We start from the raw sequence: 10,059 nt of genomic DNA, 5'->3' as shown, positions 1-10,059 counted from the left end.
GGCCCTGATGAAGTTTGTCCCTATAATTTACCAAAGGTAATTTCAAGAGTTGGGAGAAGTTGCATCCAACCCCCCCCCCCACATCTCCTCAGTAGCTCCCTTGGTGGTGATTTTGACACTTCTGGACTTCACAAGTCATTCAACTTGCTAACCTAGAAAAACAGTCATCAGGGTCAGATAAAAAATACAGGCTGGTGAGGTAACAGGCTGAATGACCGCCCCCATGAGCCCAACACCCCAGGAATTTAAGCCCTCATCCGTTCCTTTCAGAATACAAAGTCATCCTAATATTTTTTCAGCTATTCCATAGTCCACTGCAGCCACAATGTCAAGAAATTGGTCTTCAACAGGGACACCTCACTAGTGACTCCGCAGCGTTTCAGGGAAGTAAGCCAGTTGACAGATACAATGGGACAAACATTTTTAAATGGGTAAACATCTGGATTTTTAAATGGGCAAAAAATAAACAGGTCAATGGCATATTGCTGTTCATTGAGTTTCATTCATGTAGAAGTCAGCACCTCAGCTATTGTATTCCAGGAAGTTTCACCACCACAACTGAAATCACTGTGACTTAGAACAGTATTTTTGTCTCTGTGGCACTAAGTGCAACAAAGGAACCTCATTTTTATAGAAACTCTCCTAGGTAAGCAGAGACACATCTCCCCACGAAGTTATTTCTGTGTCAAGGGGCCTCCACATAGGCACCACTTTTCCCCAACCCTTCCTGCAGCTTTAACAAAGTAAAAACAGTCATTTCCTCAATAGTATCGCCTTATTTTGGAATAACAATGTTTAAAACCAGACAATAGGTATCTTTTTCCATTAAAGTTACTAAGCAGAAAAGAGAGGCTGAGTAGTTTATTCGACAGTGTTGCAGGCCACAGTATAATGGGATGAATTTGGATTATATTGGCCAACATACAGTCTGTTTTACACCACAATCAGCGTTGACCATGCACATTCAAGAGCAGTGTCGGCTTAGTCATCTTTGAGCTGCTTGATCTTCGACTTGTGGCGCTCGATCTCCTTCTGCAGCCGCTCGATCTCCTTCTTGTGGTGGTCGATCTCCTCCTCGTGGTGTTTCCGTAGGGCCGAGAGCTGCTCCCTCTCCTTCTCCCTGTGAGAAAAATCACATAAGGCCCAAGGTGCGACACCCGCAAACCCGGGGGTGATGAGCAAGCCGGGGGGACACCGGGCACCCCCTCACCTGAAGTACCGCTCCTCCTCAGCCGCCTGCTTCTTCCCGAAGGCGCCCCCGGCCTCCCGGATGGCGCCGCCGCCTCCGCCGCCCTTCCCGGCGCCTTTGCCCAGCTCGCCGAGCTGCGGGGAGACACATCGGTGAGCGCGGCAGGGACACACACCCCCGGTACCCCCGCGCAGCCCCTCGCCCACCTGGTCGGCGCCCGAGCCCGAGCTCCAGCGCTGCTGCTGCGCCAGGAGGACCCCGCGCAGGCCGCCCCTCAGCACCGCCACGGCCGCCATCGCCGCCTGCCCTTGAGGGACGGGGCCCGCCCGCTGCGGCACGGCCCGCGCATGCGCAGAACCCGCTCCAGCCCCAGCAGGCTCCGGGCGGAAGTAGGGGCCTATACGAGCCCGTGGGCGCTGGGCTGCGTTTCCCTTCCCTGGGCGGGGCGCCGGGCCGGGCCGCCCCGTCCTATCCGCCCCGTCCTGTCCTGTCCCCCTCTTTCCGTCCCCCCCACGGCGGTCCAACCGAGGGGGCGGTGGCAGCGCGGGAGGGGGACGCCGCGGGGGGGGGCGGGGCTTGTTGCTACGTCGCGCGGCTACGTGCTCACGCAAACTTGCGCGGCGTCACGTGGGTGCTGGCGATGGCGGCGGCGGCGGCGGGGGATCCCGGGGCGGGGGGCGCCGCCGAGGAGGCGTTTCTCACCTTTTACAGCGAGGTACCGGAGCCACCGGGCCGCCCCGCTCCGCCTCCTGAGCCCTGCCCCGTCCCCTGGGCCCTGCCCACCCGTGGCTGGCGGCCGGTAGCCTCCCTCCCGGCGCTGGGGCCTGTGGGGCCGCGCGGCGCCTGGCCCGGGCTGGCAGCTCTGAAGGGAACCGCCGGGCCCGATCCTGGCGGGCAGGCCCGAGTCCGACCCTGGCGGGCCCGATCCTGGAGGGCGGGCCGAGGCACTGCCCCGGGTGGGGGGCGAGTGAATGGCCGGGTGGGCGAGCGGCAGGTGCTGGGCCCGGGGGAGGGCGGCTGTTCCCCGGCCTCGCTCCGTTGCTGGGCCTTGTTGGGGACAGGAGGGCGTTGGGAAAGCTGCGCGGGGCCCTTTCCCACAGCCTGTGCTGATTCCCGTTACTTTGTGCAAAAGCTCGGGTGTGTTTACCTCAGGAAAGGTGGTGCCGGTGCTTTATTCTTATTTAAAGAATAAAGGTGAACATTAAATATACATGCAAGATTTGGTTTGGCTTAATACCATGAAGCAGGGGTGTCAAACTCTTTTTCACCACACCAATTTTGCAGTTGCCTTTGAAGGGCCGAATGGGATGTTAGGACTGTGTAAATGTAGAAGCAGTTACATTGATACAGTCAGAAAATTCTTTTTGACCCTTTGAGGCTGATGTGGCTCCCAGTGACAATGATTTGACCCCCCTGCCATAATGGGCAAAACGTAAATTGAACCAAACTAACCTGTGGTCAGAAAGGAGTTGTGTGTTTGCACTGGTATAATTTAAAGTGTTTAATGGGCTTTCCTGCCTACAGGGAGTTAAAAGCAGTAGTGGGGCGGGTTTCTGAGGAGTTGCAATGACAGGGCTGGTATGGGAGCAAAGTGAGGGGGAAAACCACAGCTGTTGAGCTTGATATAGGAGAGACAACCAGAAATGCTTGCTGGGGGTTTTTATAGCTATAATGAAATACTAAAAATACTGTCATGCTGTAGGGAAGGCTAAAAAAATGTGCTGTGCTAGTGCTTGAGTAACTGCAGGCTTGGGCTGAGCAAGAATTGTGGTACAGGACAGTGATGACTGGTGGAAAACAGGTAAACGCACTGTGATGGTCTCTTTTGTTCTTCAGGTAAAGCAAATTGAGAAACGAGATTCTGTCTTAACATCCAAAAACCAAATCGACAGGCTGACCCGACCTGGATCTTCCTATTTCAACTTGAACCCTTTCGAGGTTAGTTTGACTCAGTATAGCAGCTTCCAGATTTACTGCAGATTTATTTCAGTAAAAAGACCAAACGTAAAGAAAGAAGAAAATTCCCTAGATGTTCATGGAAACCAAACAGTAAAACTGTCCTGTCTTCTTCCAAAATGGTAAAATGATTAATTTATGACACAGTAGTAGGTTTTCTGCCCCAGATCCTCAGTTGCGAATGATCCGATGGTGTCCCAAAGGCACCAAATGCTTCTGTTTCTGCCAATCAAAGAGTTTCTACAACTGATTGAAGGTTTAGACCAGTTGTGGCTGTTCAGGGCTGGCAGCTGTCTACGTGAACATCCCAAACCACGTTTCTTTTATAATATTTCTGTCTCACTAGGTGAATATTCATGTCCTGAAGCAGCTCCGTGATGGGGGAAGCTTTTTGCTGTTGTGTCTGTACACCAGGGAACCAAGTGTTAGAGCTTGCTGCCAAGAACCTGAAACGTGGGGAGTATTGTCGAACTTCCTCTGCTCTCCTGGTCTCTTTTAGGTGCTGCAGGTGGATCCTGAAGCCACAGATGAAGAGATAAAGAAAAGATTCCGACAGGTATTTGGCTTTTGCACTTGAAGCCTCTGGAAGGGAACTGGAAGGTCTGTGAAGATTGTGCAGCTGTGCTTGGGAACAAGAAAAACAGTGGTAGAGGAGCAGCCATTTGGGGAAGAAATGCATAGAACAATCTTTGTATCAACAAGTGAGGGAGGTTGGGCTCTACTCCCCAGGAACAAGCGCCAGGAGCAGAGGAAACGGCCTCAAGTTGCGCCAGGGGAGGTTGAGGTTGGATTTAGGAACAATTTCTTCCCCAAAGGGCTGTGGGGCATTGGAACAGGCTGCCCAGGGCAGTGCTGGAGTCACCATCCCTGGAGGGGTTGACAATGGGCTGCGAGTGAGTTCTGTAGGTGAGAAGAGAACCTTTCAGTCTGTTACTGACTTGTCAGCTCTGTGAATCAGTAAACTGGGATTGTTGCAGTTTTCTTTCAGTAAAGGAGCCTAACAAAAACCTTACCCGCTCTTTTAAACAGTTTAGTGTTTGAACAGCCTTATGGGTACTGGAGAACTGCATGGGAGGTGTTGTTGGGTGAAAGGGAAACTTCAGTTGAGGATGATCTTTGGAGGTGTGTTTCTTCTGAAGACCACGGTTAAAAACCTTGAGTGATCAAGGCATTCCTGTCATCCCCAGGCACCGCAACTGAAGGGTGTTCTTATTATTCTGTACATCTCAAGCTGCAGAGTTTCTCAGACAGCCTGGGATTGTATTTGATTTATAAGCTTTTACCGGTGCATCCTTCTGCATGTTGTTAGCTGATTTGTCTGTATACAAAGGAATGTCATCCTCTGTGATTCCTTTTAGCTGAGACTCTTTCCCTACTCTCTCCAAAATCTGTGAAACAGTCTTCATCTTCTGATAGCAAGACCTTTTCTCTTACAGTTGTCAATTTTGGTGCATCCAGACAAAAATCAAGATGATGCAGACAGAGCCCAGAAGGCATTTGAAGGTAACATTCTCACCCTTTTTCTGGGCTGGTGTATGATAGTGGTGGGACTCGTATTTTCCTGTAGCTGGTTTCAGTTTTTATTAGGGGTGGAGGCTGTAGAGGCACTGGAGATGAGGGAGCAGCAGATGTGGGGTGGCTTTTCACTAGGTGGCAGTGATCACATTGCCTGTTTGCAACGGGGCCAAACAAGTTGAGATTGCTCAAGAAAAACTGTTTAATCTGTGCAGTAGATTTTATTCGAAGCCCACACGAAAGAAAGAGCGTGATGGTTTTGGGTGTACGCATCAATCAACCCCCCTCCAAATTCTAGGAAGCAAAATTTGTAGTGATGGTCACCACGTAGTGATCTTGTGATGCCTGGTAAATGGTGCTATTGATGTTGATGCCTTTTGTTAGCTGTAGATAAAGCGTACAAGTTGCTGCTGGATCAGGAGCAAAAGAAGAGGGCCTTGGATGTGATACAGGCAGGAAAAGAATACGTGGAACACACGGCAAGTATTCCATAGGCCTGGCCAGGTCGTTTGTGGCGTGGTTTTGGTCCAACCTGCTGCATGTTTGGGTCAGTCGAAGGTGAGCTGAGCAAACCTCGTAGTGACACCACGCAGTTGGACTGGGGCTCTTCACGACACGAACAAACGCACTTTGTCCCCGGCTGCCGGTGAGCTCAGCGCCAGATAATCCCGTGAAATTCAGTACTGGAAATAATTAGGTCAAGCCACACAGCCTGACCTAAATATTTTTTTTTCTGAGTCTGTGAATGAACGACGCGGTTCAGATGTGCGTAGGTGGAAGAAAATAAGTGGTGACAGCAGGAGACTGGGAAGTTTGGGGGGAAATGACCTATAAGATAAGAAAAGGAGCTTGGATTATGCTGGCTAAGAAGTTAGTTGAGTGATGTGGGTGGACTAAAACACAACACACTCGAGAGAGCAGATAATATGAGAGAACTCAGATACTCTAAGGCAAGGAACATTTGATATTCTGCTGCTTGTTCGTCTTTTAAATAACACAAGGCAAAATAAACTTCCTGCTGGTTTGGATACAAATATATCTAAAAAAACCAAAAGGATTGCATTGAGTAAGTAGTATCTAACATAGTGTCTTTAATTACTACAGTTCATGTGATAATGATCTTATATATGCTTATCTAGACCTAGGACTTCACCTGTAATAAAACATTGATCCAAATCAAGAACTTACTGTCATCCAGAGTTCTTCCCACACAATGGAGCAGGAATATAAACCTTATAAAACTTTCTAGGTTCTTATTTTCCTTCTTTACCTTTAGGTGAAAGAAAAAAAGAAGCAGTTGAAGAAGGACGGAAAACCTCCCACTGTAGAAGAGGATGATCCTGAAGTTGTAAGTCATGTGCTGTTCAGAGAAACTGGGGAGCCCAGGATGTATTTGGAGGAATTTAAAGTCAAAACTAGTACAGAAGTATTTATTAGACTTAAGAGTGTTGTAAATCCTTGCACTTAAGAACGAATTCTTATAAGACATTGTAAACCCACACATTTTAGAAAACAGTTTAGCTGTAGCGTAGAGAGTAAATATTATCTAAACTTCGCATTCCTTTTATCCTTTTTACGTTCTTACATAAACCAGCCTTCCCTAACTGTGTTTATCGGCATCATTTTAAGACTGGTTTTGTGTTTTACAGTTCAAACAAGCTGTATACAAACAGACGATGAAGCTCTTTGCTGAACTGGAAATTAAGAGGAAAGAAAGAGAAGCTAAAGAAATGCACGAAAGGTATGAGGGGTGTTCTGCTCATGCAGCTCAGGCGTATTCATCTCTTCTGATAAGCACTTTAATCTACCAAGAAGCGAGAAGAGTTTTCCGAGATGTTTTGATATTACTGCGTTTCTTTATAAGGCAGATGCTTGTGGCTTCATAACTTCTTTGTGGCTTCCCTTCCAGGAAGCGGCAGAGGGAAGAGGAAATTGAGGCACAAGAGAAAGCCAAACGAGAGCGAGAATGGCAGAAGAACTTTGAGGTAACCACCAGCTTTAACTTCCAGCAATTTTCGGCCGCGCTGCAGGGAATTAATGACTCTGGAGGGAAGAGAGACTTTTAGTCTGCAGGTGCTATAGGATCATTTAAGCAGACACTTAGTAAAAGATGCTGCACAAGCCTGGGTTTTGTCCTTTTGTGGAAAGAAGGGGCCACCAACAGGGCTTTGGTATCGCTTCCCACAAACAGGTCTGGTAGGTAAAGATCTGTCAGTTCTGTCAGCAGCTCGTTCCTTGTCCCCAGTTAGAAATCGGAATTGCTGCTTGCCCCAGGTCACTGGTGACCAGTCAAAGTTCATCTGGTAGCTGTTCAGCAACTTGTAGCTGTAACTCTTCCGTCATTACACACCAGAGATGAAATGTGACATGTGAGGAGCGGTGAGCAGGAAAGCAGTCAGTGATGGTGTGCAGGACCTCGTGAAAAAATGAGCTGGATTGGTCATTTAATCCAAAGCCAGATCCCAGCCTGTGTTCAAGAGGACTTGAGGAATGAGGGTGTCTGGGAGAGAAGTGCGTGAGCTGCGTGAAGTGGACAACTAGGGTGTTTCTGGAGAAGAATTTGTGTTCATGTGCTATACAAAAGCTGGATATTCTGGAAAACTCTTAGAAAAGCCCCAAACAAACCCAGTGCAACAATCTCAGCCTTTCAGGGTGCTTGTGCTGTACGTCTGCATTGCTCTTCTGGGCTTTCCCGCTCCTGGTGATTCTGGTCTTTGCATCATTGTTCCGATCCTCACTCTTTACCCTAAAACCTGTAGGTTTTGTCCCTTGTGTATGTTCCGCAGTATTTCTGAATCCTCGTAGGAATGGTTGAGGTCAGAAGGGACCTCTGGGCTCCATCTGGTCCAGCCTCCCTGCTCAAGCAGAGCCCAGGACCCTCGATAAAAATGTGTTTCTAGATGTTTAGATTGAGCCTCCTGTGTTCCAGTTTGTGCCTCTGGTCCTGGGCATCAGCAAGAAGAGCCCAGCTCAGGTGTTCGTTCCACCATCCCTCAGATACTGCGCAGGTTGATGAGATCCCTTTGTCTCAAGGATGCGAGACGGCGAAAACAAACGCATGTTCTGGGCTGACAGATGAGGAACATCCACTGGAGATGAGGTTTCTTGTTTCCTTTGAACATCTTGCACTTCTTAACTCTCCATTTCCGCTCTTGTTCCCAGGAAAGTCGGGATGGTCGCGTGGACAGCTGGAGGAATTTCCAGGCCAATACAAAGGGGAAGAAAGAAAAGAAAAACAGGACCTTCCTGAGACCTCCCAAAGTAAAAATGGAGCAGCGCGAATGATCCCGGCAGCACTGCCCAAGTGTGGCTCCTCAGTCCCTTCCCTGCTTTTAAGGACTCATTGGCACCTAGAGTAAGAATTGCTTTTTCGTAGACCGTTTGTTTCCAGTACGATTAATTGATTGGTCAAAGTATTTTTTGTACTCTGTCCCTTTGAACTAGGGCCATAGTATGAACGCGGCCAGGAACCCGCTACACGTAGAGCACTTGGCCGTTATCGCTGTCCTGTCTGTCTGCTGCCCCGTAACTCGGTGTTTTGTACCTCACAGAGATTGTGCTGTTTCCACTTCCATTTGTAGCCTGAGAGCTGAACAAAATATCAGAGCTGGATCCGTACCTTGCTGGGCATCGTCTTTCTTGGCGCGTTCAGCTTCAGAAAGGTCTGAACTCACTGGGAATCTGCTTCCAGCGCAGTGCAGTGCAGCCAAAAGCCCCCACTGCACTGAGTGGTGCTTGGAAGGACCTTCCCCCGAGCCCTGATTTCCATATTAACCCCCAGCTCTCAGGCTTAGCCTTCTGTTAATCTCAGACCAGCTGGTCACTTCCTGTAAGGAAAAAGATAACTTCTCTTGATTCATAGTTAAGTTGCGATGGTCTGTATGTAAAATAAATTTTTACCCAAGTTACCGTTGTGGCTTTTTTTTTCTTGGAATTATTCAGGAATAGTTGCGGGGTGTGAATGGAGCGCTGGGCGCTGAAATGCTGCCGCTGTTGAGCGTGAACACATCCCTGGTGAGGGGCTGAAGCCTGAGCTGTTGCTGCGTCCTCATCTTCAAATGCCGCCAATCTTTGCGCCGCCCCTCGCGTCTTGGGCATTGTCGAGATCCCTCTCTGGAAAGATGGGTTCTGCCGCCCCTGAAGCGGCGCTTCCACCTTCTGGGGTCTCAGCTCTTTAGATTTTAATTAATTGCTGTCTATTTTTGCCCGCTAGGGAGGAGTGACCTGATAAAGTCCTTGTGTTACCAAACAGATTCTGCAGGAAACGCCGCTGACAGCGCCCAGGGTTCGGATGCATCTGCTGCAAGGTGACTGTGGCTTCACAGGCAAACGCTGTAGGGAGCTCACGGGATCGGGAGGATTTCTGTGCAATATCCTGGGGACAGGCATTGAAAGCACCCGCTGTCCAACCAGCTCCGGTCCGCTTCGGGAGGGCTGGGCTGCTGAACTCTGCCCCACTGGATCTTAGACAGGATTTCCCAGCTTTTCATTATTTACTGAGACCTTTTTTGTATTCAGGGCTGTCATCCTATGTAAGGAAATTAATAGGTTTGGATTAAACAGTTGGGCTTTACTTTGATTCTTGTTTTTACTGTGGGTGCAGAAATCCATTCTTCAGTTTTAATCTTTTGGGTTTTTATTGACTGGTTTGTTTTTCCTTTTGGGGAAAGAGCTGGGCAGAAAAACCTGGAATTTATCACCCTTTGTGTCCCGCGTCCCCATTCCTTCCCTGCCCACCCCTCGTGTAGATAATGGTGAACTTCTTTCTGCAACACTGATGGTGACATTTCTTTCTCTTGTGAAAATGGAAATATTTCTTCTGTTTTTATGGGGCAGTATTTGAGGCTGACGGGAGAGTAGCTTGTACCACAGGACAAGAGTTGTTCTGTACCATGCGTAGATGTGAAATCGCTATAGTTGCCTGTGTTATTCCTTCCCCTTCCCTGTCCCCGTCCCTTTCCCGTCCCTTTCTTTTCCTTTCCCTTCCCTTTCCCTTCCCTCGTCTCCTCTCGTGTGCTGGTCTGTGTGACCGGACGATAACGAGGGTGACCTGAGCAGCATCGCTCTGTTGAGGCGCTGAAATGTCTTTGGTGGCAGAGCCCGATCCTCCGCTGACTGGTAGGACACGACTTCCTTCAGGCAACGATGAGCCGCGTTTGTTCTGGGGAAAATGTCAGTTAAACTTGCGGTGCTGTCTCACTGCTGCAACCTCTTCTGCTTCCTGGGTGCAAGAACGAGGGGTGCTGGGCGTGTTTCTGAGCGCAGAGGATATGCTGTCCCTCTCCCTTATCTGCCTCTTGTTTCCTGACAAAGTGTTTGAGCTCAGAGACCTGTCCCAGTCTCTCTTGTCCCAGAGTCTGTCCTTTGAAAGTTGAAATACAGGCCTTTCACACCGTGTA

At 49.2% G+C, this 10,059-nt stretch overlaps 2 protein-coding genes across 2 annotated transcripts; one reads left to right on the top strand and one right to left on the bottom strand.

Annotated features, from left to right (window-relative positions):
- Positions 1 to 846: 846 nt before the first annotated feature.
- On the bottom strand, positions 847 to 1,648 carry ATP5IF1 (ATP synthase inhibitory factor subunit 1). The gene is made up of 3 exons (XM_065857078.2): positions 1,396 to 1,648; positions 1,211 to 1,323; positions 847 to 1,120 (listed from the first exon to the last, which is right to left on the bottom strand). The coding sequence occupies exons 1-3, from the start codon at positions 1,483 to 1,485 to the stop codon at positions 982 to 984; spliced, it is 342 nt and encodes a 113-aa protein (XP_065713150.1). The 5' UTR covers positions 1,486 to 1,648; the 3' UTR covers positions 847 to 981.
- A 138-nt stretch (positions 1,649 to 1,786) lies between these two features.
- Positions 1,787 to 8,568, top strand: DNAJC8 (DnaJ heat shock protein family (Hsp40) member C8). Its single transcript, XM_065857075.2, has 9 exons — positions 1,787 to 1,904; positions 3,026 to 3,127; positions 3,645 to 3,701; positions 4,582 to 4,648; positions 5,045 to 5,139; positions 5,937 to 6,008; positions 6,310 to 6,401; positions 6,570 to 6,645; positions 7,823 to 8,568. The coding sequence occupies exons 1-9, from the start codon at positions 1,830 to 1,832 to the stop codon at positions 7,943 to 7,945; spliced, it is 759 nt and encodes a 252-aa protein (XP_065713147.1). The 5' UTR covers positions 1,787 to 1,829; the 3' UTR covers positions 7,946 to 8,568.
- The last annotated feature ends 1,491 nt before the right edge of the window (positions 8,569 to 10,059 follow it).

Source organism: Patagioenas fasciata, chromosome 25 (assembly GCF_037038585.1).
Source record: "Patagioenas fasciata isolate bPatFas1 chromosome 25, bPatFas1.hap1, whole genome shotgun sequence".
NCBI classification, from domain to species: Eukaryota; Metazoa; Chordata; class Aves; order Columbiformes; family Columbidae; genus Patagioenas; species Patagioenas fasciata.
Note: the sequence above shows the minus strand (reverse complement) of the source record. Positions and strands in the feature narration are given on the sequence as shown.